The following is a 19,780-nucleotide window of genomic DNA, read 5'->3' on the forward strand; positions in this document are numbered from 1 at the left end:
GAAAGATGCAAGGGTCTGTCAGGAGTCCAGGAGCTCATTGACCTTTTATACACACACACTAATTACAAGCAAACAGATCACAGGTGAGGATGGTTACCTTTAACAGCCATTCAAACCCCTTTGTGCCAACCTGTGTGCATGTTATCAGGCCAAAATCACCAGGGTATGTAAACTTTTGATCAGGATAATTTGGGTAGTTTCTGTTGTCATTATGAATTAAAAAAGAGTAAACACAGTTGATTGATAATAAATAGCTTCAGCCATACACTAACCATGAGCGAAAGAAAAGTTTTTTATGTTTTTGTGTTCATATTCTCTGAAAAATGGCCAAGAAATATAAATTCTGCCAGGGTGTGTGTGTGTGTGTGTGTGTGTGTCTGTCTGTCTGTCTCTATCTATCTATCTATCATCTATCTATCTATCTATCTATCTATCTATCTATCTATCTATCTATCTATCTATCTATCTATCTATCTATCATCTAAACAGGAAATGGATCATAGGAATCAGTGCTCCTAATAAAGAACACAACAATTAGATGTTAATTATATTTTACATGTCGTTTTCTTCAGCAACTTCACCCAATTCTCACCCCTTCCTGGCTTTACTTTTCTTATGTCTATTATCTGCAGAATTGTCTGAAAACCTGTAAGCATTCCTCAGCTAAGGCTAATGTCTTTGCCCATTTCTGAGTACCGTACAATCCTGACTCCCGTCCTTTGGCTTGGATGGAGAAAAGTAGTCTGCGCGTGATTCTGACTAGAAGTCCGGCTCTGTCTCAGGAGCACATGCTCTTTGCACGCTTCACCAGCGCATGCAGAGCCCTGCCTGGCGCTAAACGAAGAAGGGATAATGCCTGCGCTATTTAGGGGAAAAGATTAATTTGGCCAGTTAATCTCCATTCCGCCGCCGGGCCACGGCGGGAAAACCACACGGATCATATCGTGTGGCAATCAAGGAGATAACGGCCCCCCGGGAGGTTTTGGCCGGGGGAGTGGGGGGGAGTTGGTAGTGGCGGTGGCAGAGAGAGGCGCATGCGTGTTGACGGCGGGGTTTGGAGGCGGGGGTGTGGGGAAAGACTCAGGTGCTCGGTTGGGAAAGTTGCCCAGGAATCGAACGGCGAAGGAAGGTTGCGCCTGGGCAATTTCCACGCAGGAAAAGCGCCGCGAAGGAATTTGCTCCGCTGCCTTCCCGGGAAACGCCGATCAAAGGCAGGCGCGGCGTGGGCGGACGGGTGCACTTGAACGTCCGACTGGAGGCAAGGGGAGATGCTGATGCCGCTGCCGCTGCTTCCAGCGTCCAGGGTCGCTGATTCCGCCGCCTTGGCTCCCTCCGGCAACGGCGGCGGGAAGAACGGGCAGGCGATCTGAAACTTTCCAGTGGGATGCTAAGCGGAGCCGGGCTCCCCCCGCCGCCGCCTTAACCTCCTGCTTCGCACTCTTTTTTTTTTTCCCCTTCTTCTTCTCCTCAGTCGCCCAGGCGCGCCTGGAGCCTGTTCCGCTGCCGGAGCTCGGCGCCCTCGGATGCCGCCTTCCCAGCTACTTCTCTGCCTCCGGCGGGGATCGTTGGCTCGGCTTTGCCCTCCGTCTGCAGGGGCGCGGCCGTTCACTCGCGCTGCCCGGTGGCGGCGAGGCTGAGGGGGCGGCTCGGCCCGAGAGGTGATCGCGGGCAGAGAAAGTCACCCCCCCCCTCCGCCGCCGCCAAGGAGGCTTTGGCTGCGGCTGCCGGTCCCCCCTCTCGCGGGATTCCCTCCCTTTCTCGGAGGTGCGGGTCGTCTTTGGTCGTGGTTATGAAACCTTCCGCGGGGATCCCCTCCGAGTGAGTCCCTCCGGCCAAATCGCGAGGAGCTGCCTCGCCTCCTTCCCGGCCTCCCGCAGGTCCCCCCCCTCCGCCCCCGAGAGCGTCCTCAGCCGCTCCGGCTCGCCATGGGGCTGGAGGTCCCGCCGCCGAGGGTCCCTTCGAAGCCTCCGCTCGCCAAACTGAGGAAAGTTCGCAAGAGGCGGGAGATGCTGCTGCAACAGCTGGGCTTCGTCTGCGCGATCCTCTTTTTTGTTTGGTGCATGGCCAAGCTAGGTAAGTGAGTGGGTGCCGTGTGTGTGTGTGCGTGTGTGCGCGTGTTTGCGTTCAGTGACCTACAGCAGGGGTCTCCAACCTTGGCAACTTTAAGCCTGGAGGACTTCAACTCCCAGAATACCCCAGCCAGTTTTGCTGGCTGGGGCATTCTGGGAGTTGAAGTCCTCCAGGCTTACAGTTGCCAAGGTTGGAGACCCCTGACCTACAGGATATGCAGGTGGATTGCACACACATTCCCATGGCTATGGAAGAGAGAAGCTGGGAGAACCGGCTAACATGGAATAAAATAGGGCATCTCTGCCTCTTGTATGTCATCCTTGCTGATCTGCCCAGGTAACAGTCATTTTTTGTCATTTAATTCAGCAGGGAAGGGTTCTTGGTGCCTGAATTTCAGTGCATGAGGATGTGAGAACTGCATCTAATGGCCTGGTTCCCTGTTCCCTGTTCAGTGAGGCGCTCTGTGGGAAACATACAAGCAAGAGGTTTCACCTGTTGTGGCCTGCGAAAGTTCAGTGCAGCCATGCCCAAGAAGCTTATCACAACAGTGGTCATGCCCAATATGTTTGCGTATTCCATTTGAATAATGTGCAAGTGACTTGCCATGTGCCTAGAAGTTTCATAAATTATCTGTGTACAGTAAGTGCTTCCTCATGGTTTTGTTTTATGTTGCTGCTTGAGCTATTGTCAATAAAGTAGCAGTGTTCTAATCTAGCCAGTCCTTAGGACCCTTTGCTTTATTTTGAAAACATTGAGGTTCTGGTATTTTCTTAAATAAGTATTTTCAGAGTTACAGTATTACTTGTTGAAAGGACGTGTCCTACTTCTTGATCTACTGTGTAGAGCTTGTGTATTATATTTTAGGCAAGAAGTGGGGGGGAGAAAGGTCATTTAATCTCAAGGGGAACCAATACATAAGGGATTCATTATTGTTCAGCAGATAATGCAGAACTGTAGTTTTGTTTTAACAAGCATCAGTCTGTAATACCAAGAAGATTTCCTAGAAAAAAACCCATATTAATATGTGTTCATTTTAGACTTACACATGCAGTGTCTAAACCAAAGCGAATCTGAGAAACCATATTTTTCCAAGTGGTGTGGGTTAGAGTGTCACTGTGGAGTGATCTTCATGATTATATAATAATGTTAATGAACTGAATGCTGATTAAGAAATTAGAGGAAGAGCAGAGGAGAAGAAACATCTGTGGTATATAATGTTGTATGCTATTGGAGGTGGTTATTTAGAGACTGTCCCATTTCTTGAGACATTGTACAAGAAAGCCAACAGTCCCTTTAAGTGAGCTCTCAACGGGGGAGATGTTTTCTGGAACATCTGACTGTATTTAATGTGCTCCATCCCTGCCTTTAGGAAAGTCTGTTGCCAACTGAGTTATATAAAGCTTGTGAACAGAAATTTCACCACTCCCGTATTTTCTGTTTCTTTAATGTTGCTCACTTTGTATATGTTCCAAAATGGGCAGGTTGAAAGTAAGGTTGCCATTCAATGTTTAGAAATGATCAGCTATGGACTTTGGATGTCTCTTCTAAGGAGTTTGATGCAGGTTTTTACGAGATCAGAAGCTAGGATGATCTGTCATGTTCTTGGGATATGTTATATCCCTGCGCTTTGGCCAACTTTCTAAATAAGAGGTCTTCAACCTTGGCCACTTGAAGCCTAGTGGACTTCAACTCCCAGAATTCCCCAGCTAGCAAAGTTGAAGTCCACCAGGCTTCAAGTGGCCAAGATTGGAGACACCTCTTCTAAATTAAAAAAGGCTGTTAAGAGGACACACCAAATGGAATGACTTTTTTTAAAAAGAGAATTGGCAGGTACAGTGGTTTCACTCTAATAAGAAGTAGGAAACACGACTTTGTTCAACGGTTATGCTGCCAGGTGGCTATTAAAGGAATGACCTGTACAGCTGAGACTAACAGTTTTTCTTATCTTGGGCTAGCCAGGGCTCCCATTATCATTTCACTAATAATAGGTGAGGGGAAAAATACAGCATCAAAAGCCACCTTAGGAAAAAATGTAGTATATGTAGTCACTGAATAATATAAACCAGGAGTCTCCAACCTTGGCAATTTTAAGATCTATGGACTTCAACTCCCAGAGTTCTTCAGCCAGCTTCAATTCTGGGAGCTGAAGTCCACAAGTCTTAAAGTTGCCAAGGTTGGAGACCCCTGATATAAACTACTTTTTGTTGTTTCTCTCACTCAGAGGAGGCTAAGGCTGCAACCCCAAGGAATATGCTTTCTCAAACCTAGTAAAACTGGTTTATGTTATACAAGGGTGATCTAGAATGCTGCAGAATGCAGCATCCTCATCTCTTAGGCATGTGATCAAACAAGAACCGCAAAGCCCTTTCACAAGGAAATTAAGTGGATCAACCAATTTCCTGAATCCAGTTCTCTTTGGAAAGCATCACTCACTACTGAGTTCTCGATGGTATAACATAAATTCCACACTGCTTCTCTTCATATCAGGCCTTTACTAGAGAATTAAAGGTTTAAAAGACTGAGGAAAATGAACTGCTTGTTGGTAGTATCTAGACATTTTTCCAGGTTATCGGGAAAAGATCTTCCATGCTATATTGCATTGGAGCGTGGCCTCATATAAATAATATTATTAATAGTTATTATCAGCACACTGCGTGCCATTCCAAAAGCTCTTGGATGGCATTTAGAAAATCTACATTAGCCAAATTTCTCTCTGTCAATTACAAAAACTACACTGTTTGAAACTGCATATATACTCTGTTGATACATTACGAATTCTAGGTTCTTGGGAAGAATGTGTATGACAGATTTAACAGAATAGAAAAACAGAGTTGGAAGGGACCTCGGAGGCCCAACCCCTTCTTCAGGCAGGAAACCCTGGCCTATACCATTTCATACAAATGGTTTTCCAATCTCTTCTTAAAAACTTTCAGTGTTGGAACATTTAGAACTTCTGGAGGCAAGTTATTCCGCTGATTAATTGTTCTAACTGTCAGGAAATTCCTCCTTAGTTCTAAGTTGCTTCTCTCCTTGATTAGTTTCTATCCATTACTTCTTGTCCTGCCCTCAGGTGCTTTAGAGAATAGCTTGACTCCCTCTTCTTTGTGGCAACTGCTATCATGTCTCCCCTAATTCTTCTTTTTATTAAACTTGACAAATCCAATTCCAGTAACCATTCTTGATACGTTTTAGCCTCCAGCCCCCTAATCATCTCTCTGCACTTTTCTAGAGTCTCAGTGACCACAACTGGATGCAGTATTCCAAGTGTGGTTTTACCTAGGCATTATAAAGCAGTATTAACTTCACATGATCTTGATATTATTCCTCTGTTAATGCAGCCTAGGATTGTGTTGGCTTTTTTTGGCAGTTCCAACACCAGTTCAACAGCAGCTAAAGAATGGGAAGCTGTGATTTCACATGTTGTGTAAATAATAATTTATTAAATGTGTATGCTGCCCGAATCCCAGCAACTTTGGGTGGCTCACAACAACCAATAAAAGGCTAAAAGATAAAGATAAAAGGCGATCTTCCTGTCCCTTGTCAAAGACATGGTTGGAGAGTCAAGTCATCTTGCTCTTCTAAAAACAACAGCAGAGTGGGGGCTACAGATCTCAGGGGAATCACATTCCGGAAGATAGGTGCTGCTGTAGAGAGTGGATGTGCTTTTGGGATCCCGATAGATGACATTGTTTAGTTGAGGGAACCTGGAACACACTAACCCTGCCAGATTGGATTGGGAGACAGACTGTCCCTCAAGTAAAACCAGGCCGTATGCCATTGTTTGATTTGCACCCTCTGCAGCCCTTCTGAGGTGAGTAAGGCCTACATTTTCAACTTTTTTTTTGCATTATGGGTAACGCCTACAATGAAATGGATGCTTTAATCCTTGCAGAAACATGAGGCAACACTTCACACTTTAAAATATTGAGCCCAACCAAACTGGGGTCCCCACCCCTCATTTGGTTTCAAAGGACAACATGGATATATTTAGTTAAGGCACAAAGACAAAGAATAGTCCTGAGTTTCAATGAAGTTGATCATCCTGTGATTATCTGGTTATTTGATTAGTTTCACTGGATTTAAGAAATATTGATGCTGAAACTTTTTCCATATAAAGGAAAGCTGGAGGGGTAGGGCGGCGGACTTAAATATAAATATGACTGCATTACAGAATTTAGATTAACTTACTGTGAACTTTATTAATATTTGTGAGGACCTTCCCTCCCTCTCTTCCTCCCTTCCTTCCTTTTTGTTTGATAGATGCTGGGATTCTATACCTGTGTCCTGATGTTTTAGTAATCTATTTTTAATTTCAGTATTAGTGAGATATTTCTACACTCTCACATACTGTATGAAGAAGTTGCTAAGTGTAAAGAAGAATGTTTAAAAGGCCATACCAGCCTTGTTCCCACAACCCACAATCTTAGCTCAAAGGATTATCTGCCCCATCTGAATCCAAATCCTAGACAGATCTATGAAAAGGGGATTTTTGACTCGATCAGAAGACTAGAACTATACTGAGATAAGCTACTATGTAGTAAAGAATCTTACAAGTCTGCTTTTGTATCTTCCCTTCTTTCCCTCTTTTACCAAGGAGTCTGGAAGGCAAGAAGGGGGAGCTAGTCTGAGTCATTTTGTAATGTTCTCTTGCCTTTCTGGTTTTAACACCTATTGCTTTGCACCTGGTGCTTCTCAAAGGTCTGTGGCATCTTTCTTCAAGGTCATCTCTCTGGCTTTCTATGCACGAGACCACTGTTTAAAAATTGCTCTGATTAAAAAAAAGAAAAAGAAATGGTAGCCCTCAACCCCTTTGGCCAGATCCTGGGAGAATTTAGAAAATGGTTGCTCCCAACTGACTAGGTCACCAGAGATTGTGCTTTACCGGCACACAAGATGAGGCTATCAGTAGTTGAGGTCGCTTACTTGGCCAGCAGTGTCATGTAAACATTGGCAACTTATTTGCTTTTCCCAATGTGATGTGTCCCAGATGTGTTGACTGTAAGTTTTACTATCCCCAATGAGCAGGGGATAATATAGTATAGTAATTCAAGGTATGAAGATATGAATTGTACCTAGGAGAAGATCCTGGAGAAAGCTGATAGGATAGGATAGGATAGAATTCTTTATTGGCCAAGTGTGATTGGACACACAAGGAATTTGTCTTGGTGCAAATTTGTCTTGGTGCAAATTGATCAGAACTAAGTAAGCATCCAGCATGCCTCAAATTTTACAGCATAAAATCTTTTTTAGATAATTGTTTGAATTCAGCACTGATTCTAAATTAGTGTGTAAGAAAAGACATACAGATATTCTATCACCACCTTTAAAAAAAAGTGAGTATTTTTGTTAATGTAATCAACTTTGAATAAATGCTCTGTTGGTCTCATTTAATGTGGACAAATATGCATAGACCTCCATATTCATAAGCCAATGGTTCCTAGTGGCTCATTCCAACCAACTCTTTAAGGCCATGGGGAAATACCTATAGAGAAGCAAGCTTTAAAAATTGTTTTAGAGGTTACTGGACAGATGATGACGAATGTAGGCAAAAAAAACTAATCCTCCACTCATACATCTAATAAAACCCTTGCAATGCTTGCATTTCTATGCAATGTTTTAGATCATGGAAATAAAAAATATAGTTAACCCCTATAAAATCTCTAATGACATGGATTCTGATACTGTATCTGATTCCATGATAAGTGCATTGCATTACAGGTATTTTTTTAATCTTTTGCTTTTTCAGTTATATAACTCTAAGATTGCTAAATTACAAGGTATTAAGCCAACGTCATTAACTTTTCCCATTTTATTTTCTATGTCTGACTTGTATGAATGAGCCCAGGGGGCCTATATTACTCTGCTTCTAAAGCTAGCATTTCTATGAGAATTTAAATGGCAGGTTCCTACTGGGCATCTTTAGAATAAAGGGTTATTTGAAATTGTCTCTGCATAGTAGACTTGAAAGAGATTCTTGAAGTAACCATCTATTAACTGAGAACAATACAAATCTTGTGTAGGTTGTTTTATAACTTGTGTATGACCTGGCTGTTGAATTGAAGGAGAACAGTGAAACAAATGCTCATTTCTTCTTCCCATTTCTTAAATTCTTTTATTTTTGTTGTTATTGTTCTTATTTTCTGCCAGTTTGTTTGCCCTGGGAACTATCATTGAGGACTATATACCTGTGGTTTTTTTGGAATGCCATTAAGGACTTTTCAACATTTGTATAAATGTTTTGAGATGAGGGAATATAAGGATGCTCAACAGATTTCAAGATGACACAAAGAAGGGTGGGATTGCTTTTACTTCAGAAGACAGGCTCAAGGTTCAAAAGGATCTCAATAGTCATGAACAGAGGTGTCAAACTCGATTTCATTGAGGGCTGCATCAGGGTTCCATTTGACTTTGGGGGGCTGGGGTGGGCGTGGCCGGGGTGGGTTGGACAGCTTGACAGCACTTATGTTGGGGGTGCCTGTGATGGCCCGGGCACTCTGCCAGTGAAAACAGGCTCCTGAGCTCTGTTTTTGCTGGCAGAGAGTTGCAGGAGGCCATCGTAGCCAAAAATGGAGCTCAGGAGCCCATTTTCACTGGCAGGGGCATCTCGGGCCGGTCCTTTGTTGTTTCCAGGGCAGCTCTGGGAGAAAATCTAAGCACCCTGGGGGCCGGCTCTGGGTCCCAGGCCGTTGAGTTTGACACCACTGGTCTTGAACATCATCCAAAAAACTGTGAGGTTGAGAAATGTGAAGTTTGCATTTAGGTAGGAAAAAATCAGATGCCCAGATATAAGGTAAGTGGTACCTGTTTTAGCAATAGTATTCGAAGAGGGAGCTGGAACTTTAGACCACAGATTAAGCATGAGATAGTTTTATCCTGTACTTATTAGACGAAACCTGCAATACAGGTAATCTAGTCCTTGCTTAATGGTCACTCATTCAGCAGCTGTTCAAAATTGTGGCCCAGAAGAGGTCTATTTATGACAATTCCTCATATTTGTGGCTGTTGTATCATCTCCATTGTCACATGATCATGATTTTGGGTGCTGGGTGGCCAGCTTGCAATGATGGCATTGAAGCATCCCATGGTGATGTGATTGCCCTTTGCAACCATTGCTGCTGCCTTCTGACAAGCAAAATCAATGGGGAAAGTGGCAGGAAGTCACAAATGGCAATCACACAACTGCCATTGTAAGTCAGCATGATCAAACGATATCATACCTTATGATCACATCACTTAGTGATGAAGTTCCTAGTCTCAATTACTGTCAATAAATGAGGACTGCCTGTGTTGTATCCAAGTTTGGTTGCTATAATACAAAAAGAAAGAACCAGAAAGAATACAAAGAGTAGCAACAAAGATGGTAAGGGATTTGGAAGCTGTATCCTGTAAACAACAATTAAAGTAGGTGGCTGTATTTAGCCTAAGGAAAAGAAGACTGATGGGTGGCATTGGAGTGGCCTTCCAAAACATGGAGGACTGTATTCCAGGGACAAGGATGTGAACTTATTCTTCTTAGTTCCTAATGGTAGGACAAGAACCAATGAGTGTAGAAGCTTTACAAAAAAAGATACAAACTCTAAATGAGGAATTTCCTGTCTAAAAGCAGTTGAGCAGTGGAACAGTTTGTCTCCTGGAGTTGTGGCTATTTCATCACTGGAGGTTTTCAATCAAAGGTTGAATAGCCATTTGTTTGTTGAATTCCTGTCCTGAGCAGGAGCTTAGAAAAGAATAATTCTATGATTCTATGCCTGCATGTCCCTCCGTAGATAATCCCATGCTTGTCTACCATGTTGCATCACAGTTAAATGATTAACTGAGCTGTGTTGAGCACTCACATAATCAAGATGGAACTTTCTGCATATTTTAGTATTAATGGTCATATCTTGCTTTTTCACAACTCTATGAAGGACTTTGTATCTTATGATTTATGACTTTGTGGACAAATTCCTTGAGTGTCTGATCACACCAATAAAGAATATTCTACATTCTATTTACACAAGGTCACAAAAAACCTCCATTGCACATCCTGATTTCTGTAGCCAAATACTGTAACCACTATAGCACTTTTTGTCCTTCTTCCTTATCTCCCTCCCACTCCCCCCTTCTTGTCTGGGATTTTTCTCTATTATGCATCACTCCATATACAATTTGTATGATTCAAAAAGATTATCGGAGATTCCTTTCTAGCTAATATGGTAGAGAATTCCTGGTGTTAGATGTATTAATGGTTTGATTCAGTAAGAGGCAACTTCCATTTTAGTCTCAAATTATGAAAATCAAATTATGGTTTTCTAATGGAAATAATTATATATATGGATAACTCAAAGTCCTTTTTGCTCTTACAAATACAGTGTCTGTCTTTATGCAGGACAAGAGTCAGCTGTTGTCAACCAAAGTGTTCTGTCAGAATTATGGAGGAATAGAAAATTGATGGCATCACATAATGAGTCACACGAAAAGAACTGCACAGAGCCAGGTAAGAAATAAAGAGTTCTAAGATATTGTGCCACTTCTATCTTATTGAGGCAAGACCTGTGACAGAGTTGGAAAATGGTTTAATAAGAGCATAAATTGGTGAGGGAGAACTGGCAGAAAATTGGAATGATTGCATAGCTGGGAGAAAAGGTACATTTTCGGGGACACAAAATATGCCAAAATCTTCAGGGTGAATTGCAGGGAGACTTTTCTCTGTTGCAGTTGGTTGTATCATCTATGTTGTATCATCATCCATGGAAAGTTTATTCCTCTGAAATGGTGCATCTTTTCTTTTCATGCCTTTGTTTTGTTGCACAGAGCCAAACAAATACCTATACTTTTCAGCATATGGTTATTTCTGTATTATTGGGGTTGACAGTCTTATAAATAAACTTCCATATTTGGATTTTTTAAAAAATGAAAACATATATTTGAAGACTATTTAGAAACATAGGTATCTGAATTATGGGTAAAGAGCTGTTATTATATTGTTATCATATTTGAAAAAAAACAGATGTTTTTTCAAAGTTATTGAATTTAGAGGAGCCCTTTGTTATTATGCCAGATTTATCATTAATGTTATAATTCAGTTTCTTGCATAACTACTTTTAATGGTTATACTTTCTATTTCAGTTTGACAGCTATTGAGAGGGGAATAAGTAATTTTGGGGTTTCATATTTTTATAAAGTGCATCCATTCCAGCCCTCTGCCAGATAGAAGTTCAGTTCTAACATTCTTGACAATCCAAGAATCAGGAATCAGTTTTTCAAAAGAGTTCAATAATAAGAGATGACATTTTCATTTATTTAAAATATTTCTGGCCTACATTTATGGTGAAAAGCTCTCCCAAGGGAGCTTACCCATATAAAAGGGACAAACAGTAATAAAAGCAACATCAAAACAGATATTTAAGAAGGTACATTACAAAGTACTCCTCAAAATAATAAATCCAATCACTCTTTTAGCTGGGGCCCTAATGTTCATATACTGGAACATAAATTGACTTTTACAAAAAACCAAAAAAGAATAATGACTCCTGATCCCTCAGTAAATGAAAATGGCATCTATTCCTCAGAGAAAGCCTCATCAGTCCCATTAATATTACCAAGCAGAGATTCCAGCTTTGGGGTTTTGCCAGAGGTCTATACTTAGGTGTCTTTTTCCTGTCCATTTACTGTTTAGTTTCTTAAAGAGCAATCAAGGTAGCTTAAGAGACAGAAATATTTTCTGAGTACCAACTCCCTGCATTTCAGAGTTTCTATATGGAAGGACATCAGCTGTGGTGTGTGTGTGTGTGTGTATGTGTGTGTGTGCGCGCGCCATGCAAGATCAGATCAGGAACCCTTTTAGTTCAGCATTTTGTTTCCATCGGTGGCCAACCAAATATTTTTGGGAAACCCACAAGAGAAAACAGAGGCAAGAGTTATCCTGTATGATTTATTCGCACAATGTTGTATTCATGCCATTCAACTTTTGCATATGTAGGTACTGCTTACCCCATAATTAATAACTGTAGATGAACTGGTTAAAAAAATCCTTTTCAAATTATCTATGCTACTTAATGTGATTACCATAATGATGTCTACTGACAATGCAAAGTATATGTTTGTTATGCGTTATTTGAAAAAGCACTTGCAGCCAGCTGCCCAAATCTACTTTCACTTAATCTTATTTGATGAACCTAATTTCTGAAGTTTTCAGAATGAAAAAATTCTGTCTAGCCCACTTTCTTGTTACAATTCATGCCCTGCAGAATTGCTATGATTTGGGTAGCCAAAAATGTGATTTATGAACGAACGAGAGAAGAAAAGATAACATAACACCAGCTGTGCCATTTCTGACAGAAAAGTATTGGGTTTTGGATAGCACATGCATTTTAGTTGAAGCTGAGGAACATTTTCTACGTTCAGTTTAAGTATATAGAAGGAGAAGAGAAATGGGAAAAGTAATGAAGACAGGCAGGCAAATTGTTTGGCACTTCAATTCTCAGCTACTAGTAGTTTCCCTCTCTGAATTTGAATGCACCACTCCATCTGTTGAAGGTTCAATTGCTAGACCCACGCAGCATTCATTTGTGTACAGGTGGATCATGCCAGCTTTCTCCAGTCAATAGTTTTCTAGATGTATAGGGTATTCTTAACCTAAGTGGTCTTGCACTTGTTAGCTGGTAGTTATGTGAGTTGAAATGCAACATCTTCAGAGGCCCCCAAAGACAAGACTGTACATTATATTTGGTTTTCAGTTTTGTTGCATTTGACTTGTTTTTGGTTCGATTTCTTGTGTGAGATGTGGCAGAAATGTTTCTTAGGACCTCATAATGGAATATAAATGTATGAATGAGCAAATCCACAGAATAGCCAGATGCTATTTATAATTGTCTCACATATTAAATATTAGCTGTTATTAGAGTTGCAATCATAAATGCGTAAGGTAAAAGTCAATTCTGAAAATGATGTTTTCAAAAGACAAACGCTCAAGAATGAATTTAACGAATTAATGTAATGGTTACTGTGGTGCTTTCAGTGGTACTTATACTATATAGATCATATTGTAACCTTCAAAATATACATTTATAAAGCAGCAATGTATCTTTATATTTCTTAAGAAAGGAAAAAGCACAATCCAAAAATAATATATTTTTGGATTGTGCTTTTTGGTTAAGCCCATTAGCACAGTCTCCCTGCAAGTTCTTCTGCACATCTGGATAATCTTAATGTCATTTTTTCAAAAAAGATTCTCATTACAAACTTTTTCATGCAACTTCTCCTTATTTCAATTAATTTTAGATTAACTTCTTTCATATAATTAATTTATATCAAGTATGGCTGGATGCACAAAACACTAGCAGTCATACATTTTTAATAATTGGTGACATTGCTGACATCAGCTAAATTTTCTTACCTACACAATTAGGAAACGGACATTGCCCTGTCTTCTCTTACATCTGGTCATATTGTGTACAAAACTCACTGAGATTGGGGTGGGATTTCTCTCCTACTAGCATACAGTCTCTTCTTAAGAGTTCGATGAATCATGAGTTTGTGGTAGACCACCAGAAGGAACTCATGAATAAAAGTTGCATTTATTTCTGCTAGATAAAATAGGATGACATCCCATTATCCAGATGATGATGGTGTCGGTGCATAATCTGGACTCTTGTTTGAAGAGCAAGTGGTAGCCATGGTTAGGAGGGCCTTTGCACAATTTCAGGTTGTGCATCAGTTGTGCCTATTCCTGTATTCAGCATCACTCATGTGACCTTGTGACCTCCTGTCTGGACTACTGCAATTCTCTCTAATGGGGCTGGCCTATTACCATGTTGGTTATCCTGGCACATATAACACCACTAATTCATAAGCTGGATTGGTGGCCAGTGAGCCTATGAATGCAATTCAAGGTGTTGGTTAGAATTCTTAGAGCTCTTCATGACTTCGAATTGGGTTATTTGAGGGATTGTCTCAGTCTGGTTGTTTCTACCCATCCAATCCAGTCAGTTGTTGGTTGTTCTACCCATCCAAACCTGGCCCATTAATTAAGGAATGTCAGTATGTAGGGCCCAGAAGGCATGCCTTTTGTGCTGCTCTATTGATGCAACATTCTCCCTGTGGTGATCAGGATGGGCCTAGCCCTGCTAGCATTTTATGCAGCCTTAAAAAGCTGGATCTGTACCCAGCCCTGGAGTTCTAAGTATGTGAAAAGAGCTATCTCCTGAATATGTTAGTTTTATTTGGGGGTGGTGGTGGTGGTGGTGGTGCGTAATGTATTTTTATTTTTTTTAATTTGTTTTGATTTTGTTATTGCCCACCACCCAGAACCACATGCTGAGTTGGACAGCTGTACAAATTGATTCAATAAATAAATAAATAATATTCATTTGTTGCCCTTTTGCTAAAAACTCAAGATCTAGGCTGCAAAAACCTGGATGATCATAAAATGACCAAAAAATGGATTTTCTTTTTTTCTGTGTTGCCATCTAATGATTGTCTGGAGTTTTGTAGTCTAAATCTGGTAGACCTATGAAATTGCCTTTGAGTTGGGCTCAGCTGTTGTTGATTTCATGGCCTTTGTCACATTCTTGGCAACAATACAAGTCATCTGACTTTGCCTTATTCTAGAATGTATTGATATTTATTTATTTGTCAGTCCAGCGTATTGCAATCCAGAATTTTCTGGTGGTCTCCCATCCAAGCACTAAGCAGTCCTGATCCTGTTTAGCTTCAAAGCACAGGCCAAGTTGGCTAAGTAGTGACATCAGCTAAGATATCAATTAAAAACACAGCAGCTTAAAATACCAATCAATGGATATGTTCCCCGACCACATTAATCCATAAACTAGTTAACTATGCTTTAGCTTAATGCACCCAGGTCATTCATTTTATGTGAATCCAGAAAATAAAATTAATTGAGTCAACTATGGTACATTTCATCTTGAATAGGCATGTTGCGCAAATAGTCATATGATAGGAACTGTTTTTATTCTGATCTATCTTCTTTTTTTGGCCATGACTCAGATCTGACAGTGACTTAAAATGAGCAGTATATTTGTGCAGTGCAAATACAATACATACAATGCACCTATGAGTCAAGCAACAATAATTAAAAATAACACTCAAGGAATTAATGATTAATATTAGAACAGATGATATTTTTCTAAGCTACAAAACGGTGGGTTTTTTTTTTAAAAAAAAAAGGTTTACTCTACTCTGCCACTGATGATTCAATTAAAATAGTTTCTGAGACTTCCCGATATTGTGAATGAATCTGAATGTCAATGTATAATTACAGTAGTAACTTTTACAGGACCTTAGTTCACTAACTGTATTTTCGTTATATATTTCAAGTTTTTTAACATCCTGAAAGGAAGGTTATTCTAAAAGCTCTTAAATACCATTTTTGCTATCAATCTGAGGGGACCCAGTGGGAAAAACTCTCAAAATTATTATTAGAAAGCAAGAAAATATGAAGTAAAATATTGTAATTTCACTTTGTATTTTCCTTATTCTTTGTTCAGGAACTTATGTTTTGGAACACAAAAGAGTTCTTTTAAATTTTAGCAATTTATTAAAAGAAATAAAAAGGTAATATAAACCTAAAGCTATGAGGCGGCATGGAGAAAAACAAAACAAAAAGTACACCCACAAAATATGTTAATATTAATAAAAATGGAGAAAGTAGAGCTAGACAGAAGCATTTTTACATTCACTGATATTTGAACAAATTATTTTAAAAAGCATTCATTCCTTATTTAGCTGAAATTGAATAATGTATAATTACGAGGATGGAAAGTGCTGGCAATATTTAAATGAATGCTTCCAATTTAGCTTCTGTTTGATGCCAGATATCAGAATCCATGCTTGGTGTTAACAATATTTGAAGAAGATGTGGAAAAACAATTTCACTAGAAAGAGCTAGCCTTTTTTATGTTTGAAAACCACTGGCCTAGATATATCTCCATATTCTTTTGATGACAAGATTTCTTCCTGATCATATGTTCAGCTTATTTAACCAGCTGTGAAAGGCTATGGAAGCAGATGCTACTGGGGGTTGGGATTAAGATGCTACCTGACAAGACTATTTTGGAGTATCTGTTCTGTTTCAGGTGATGATTTGTTGCTTATACTGAAGGATTTCATAGCCTTCTGAAAAGTTCCATAACTGGGCTTGAGAACTATTGTGAATGTGTCTACATTGGTTCTGAAACTATTGGCAGGTAATAGGTTATAAGATGATTTTGTTGAATACACATCAGTAATAAGTTGGAGCAAGTTCAGAGAAGAGCTATGAAGATAATGCATGTTAAAGCAATTATCCCATGACAAACTGTTAAAGATCCAGCTCAGAGGAGATAACCGAGGGAAAGTGCGCCAGTAGTATTCAAGTATTTTAAGAACTGTCCTGTGTGGAGGAAGAAACTTCCTCTTTTTTTGACCTAAAGGACAGGACTGGAACCAGTGAATTAACATTAAAGGAAAGGGATTCAGAAAGGAAGTCAGTCTTGAAAGTGACTGCACCATGAAGTGTGAGCATGTGAAAATGTAAATGAATAAATAGGTACCACTTGGTGGGAAAAGCTAGCAACAAGAAATGGCAGCTGCCACCAGACCCGCCTGGATGCAAGGCAAGGTCAGGAGAAGAAAAACGCACAGCTCCAATAGCCCCCAAACACTGTTAGCAAGCTTGTGCTAAGCTAATTCATCCCCTGTGGTATTCTATGGATAGTGCTCATGAGTGAACGAAATGAACTAGCAATCTTAAACTACTGGATCTACTCTGTGTAAAAAGCAATGTAGAATTCCTTGGCTATGTATGCTATGCACTAAAAATTAATTAAAAAATAAAGTGGTGTGTTCTCCTTCACTGGAGTTCTTCGTTTGTCAGAAATGCTCTAGCATAGCGATCCCCAACCTTTAGGGTGGAGGTGGGGGCCTCTGCTTGCACAAGTCAAGCTGCTCATGCATGTGTGTGTGTGCATCGGGCTGCCACTTGTGCAAGTTGAGCTATGTGTGCGTGCATGTGTTCCAAGCGGGGCATGGCCTGGGGGGCTGGGGACCATGCTCTAGCACAGCGGTCGCCAACTGGTGGGCCGCGAGAAAATTTTGGTGGGCCGCAGAGAAATCTCACCCCCAGAGCACCCCCCCAAAGCAATTAATCTAGGCTGCGCATAAATGCAAGGCTGCACTGCCCACATGACCCGCGGGAACCCTCCCCGCCTACTCACTCCTTACCCAGTAAACTTGTCTGCTAAATTTCTATTTTTCCTTTTTCCGACCATCATCTGTTCTGCTGTGCCGGGAGATATAGATTAGCTAGGAAGGAGGAAATGGTTGGATTTCTTGCTTTCTAGCTAGTCTTTAGATCTTCGGCTCAGCACAGCCGAACATCCCTTAGGACTGACAGTTTGCTTGCAAGCAAATTCAGTGCAGACTCACGGCAAGCAAATTTGAGAGACTGAGCTAGCCGCTGGCAGATAGATAGATCTCTGAATGAATCTGCGATTCTGTGAGCAACTCAATCTGCCTGCCTGCTTTGCCTGATTTTGGGTAAAAGTTGCCCTTCTTTTTAAATAAAAAATTCAACATTTACATGCATGGTGTGTTGTGAGTAAATTTTGTGAGTTTGCTTGCAAGCAAATTTTATGTGACAGACTGAGCTAGCCAATGGCAGATAGATAGATTTCTGAATAAATCTGTGATCTGTGAGCAACTCAATCTGCCTGCCTGCTTTGCCTGATTTTGGGTAAAAGTTGTTCTTTTTTTAATAAAAAATTCAATATTTATATAAATATTTGTAATATTTACATACAAGCCATGCCCAGCCAGTCACATGACCACCAAGCCACACCCACAAATTAGGCCACACCCACAAAACCAGTTAGTGGTCCCCGGGATCTAAAATTATGAGTTTGGTGGTCCCTGAGGTCCAAAAGGTTGGTGACCCCCTCTAGCAGATCCTACACCGAGAGGAACTGAAATAAATGATCACTAAGAGTCTTTCCAATCTACAGTCCTATGATATAACCTGTGCCTGGTGTCAGGATTCTGGCAGTTACCCCAAAAGTTACCAGCTTTTACAGGTGTCAAAATAATATCTCTACAATTTTCTGCTAGTCAAAGTAGTTGGGAATTCTTATATTCCAGTATAAACTGGAGAATTCTTGGAGTTGCTTTCTGCCATATCTGGAGGCATTTGAACGAATACATCATGATGGAAGCATGAAATAATGATCAGCAGAGTTGCCCTTACCACTGTTGTTTGCTGGAAGGAAAAACAGAAAAGGGCTTTCTGCAGAATTTTGGACAGTTCCTTGGAACACAGTTGTTGCTTCCCCAACAACTTTAAGATTTAAAGCAGACCAAGCTGTTTTACAATGGAGGGTTTTCAACTGTGTGCTGTATGGAATTTTAGGGTTCCATAAGGGCGAAGGAGATAGAGAGAGTGTGTGAGAGAGACTATTTAGTCAAACATACATTGCAATTTTTCTAGAGAAAAGCGTTCACTTCCCAGTCACTGAACATTGATTGGACTAACCTTCCAAATTATGGTGAAATTCAAGTTTTAATCTTGAATTTAAAATGGAATGTTTGTATTTACGTTTTATAGTAAACACATTACAGTAATGATGCTAATACATTTACTATAATGTTAATTTTACAGTTTACCTCTAGCACTTGATTACTGATCATAATAAATGGAGGAGCATAAATACATTGCAAGAAGCACTTGTTTCATTTTATCTCCATATCTAGGATTTTACCTCTTGATCAGAGGTTCCAAAACATTCTTTTTAATTAACCATAGATTCTTTAGCTTGAAAAAACGTTTGCTAGAGAGAGCTGCTGCATTTATCCCCCTGTGTACTCTAAAGCACCTTTTGGAAACAGAATCCAAACCGTTCCTAAGTAGCATTTCCTTTGGGGAAAGAACGAGCAGAAGCCTAAAGGGATGCTAGAAAACTGACTTACAGTAGATAGGATTTATAGCCCATGATTGCCTGTTTGCATTGGCTGTAGCTGTCTTAGGTCACTCGGAGAACCTTTTCACATCAGTTGCTACAGATTTTCTTAGTCAGAACTGCCAGGTATTGAACAAGGAATCATTGGCACACAGTGCTATTGCCATGAAGGAGTTTCAGGTTGCAGCCATATATTCAGGCATCCTTGGATGGCCAACTGGGATGTAGTTCTCCAAGATCTTACAAGGGTGAAAGTAGAGGACCATGTTGTTATAAAGGACAGTTCCTTATCTGAGAAAACTATCGTTTAGACATTTTTTTTAAAAAAAAAACCACTTTTGTTCTTTATTTTAGTCATTAATTTTTATTGTACACATGGTACTTCTTAATGCACAGTCTTTCACATTTCTTCTTCTTGTAATTGTCTGGATTCTTGCTGACCAAATACGGTAGCCCTTGCTAACTATGTATGTGTGTGTCATGTGAATTCAGATAAAATAAGATAAGATGACCTTTATGGTTTTTTTTTACTGTGAGTACACTGGCCCACATTAAAAATGAAATTCTGTTGCCTGCTCTCAAAAGAAAGTATATATCTATCCACACACATACATAACACATATACACGTACATACATGAATATACACCCACCCACCCACACAAACACCCACACACCCCACACCACCTGAAAGATAGATAGATAGATAGATAGATAGATAGATAGATAGATAGATAGATAGATAGATAGATAGATAGATAGATAGATGATAGATAGACAGACA

General features: G+C 40.2%; 1 protein-coding gene across 3 annotated transcripts in view; it reads left to right on the forward strand.

Annotated features, from left to right (window-relative positions):
• Nucleotides 1-492: 492 nt before the first annotated feature.
• SLC24A4 (solute carrier family 24 member 4) overlaps nucleotides 493-19,780 on the forward strand; it is a 123,654-nt gene continuing 104,366 nt past the window's right edge. For all 3 annotated transcript variants that reach the window (XM_026713253.2, XM_087922104.1, XM_087922105.1), the window contains exons 1-2: nucleotides 493-2,073; nucleotides 10,439-10,546. In XM_026713253.2, the coding sequence (XP_026569038.1) occupies nucleotides 1,926-2,073; nucleotides 10,439-10,546 (256 nt within the window). In that variant the 5' untranslated portion in view covers nucleotides 493-1,925. The remainder of the gene's footprint in view (nucleotides 2,074-10,438; nucleotides 10,547-19,780) is intronic.

The sequence above is a fragment of the Pseudonaja textilis genome, chromosome 1, assembly GCF_049901715.1.
Source record: "Pseudonaja textilis isolate UNSWEBS1 chromosome 1, rPseTex1.2, whole genome shotgun sequence".
NCBI lineage: Eukaryota > Metazoa > Chordata > Lepidosauria > Squamata > Elapidae > Pseudonaja > Pseudonaja textilis.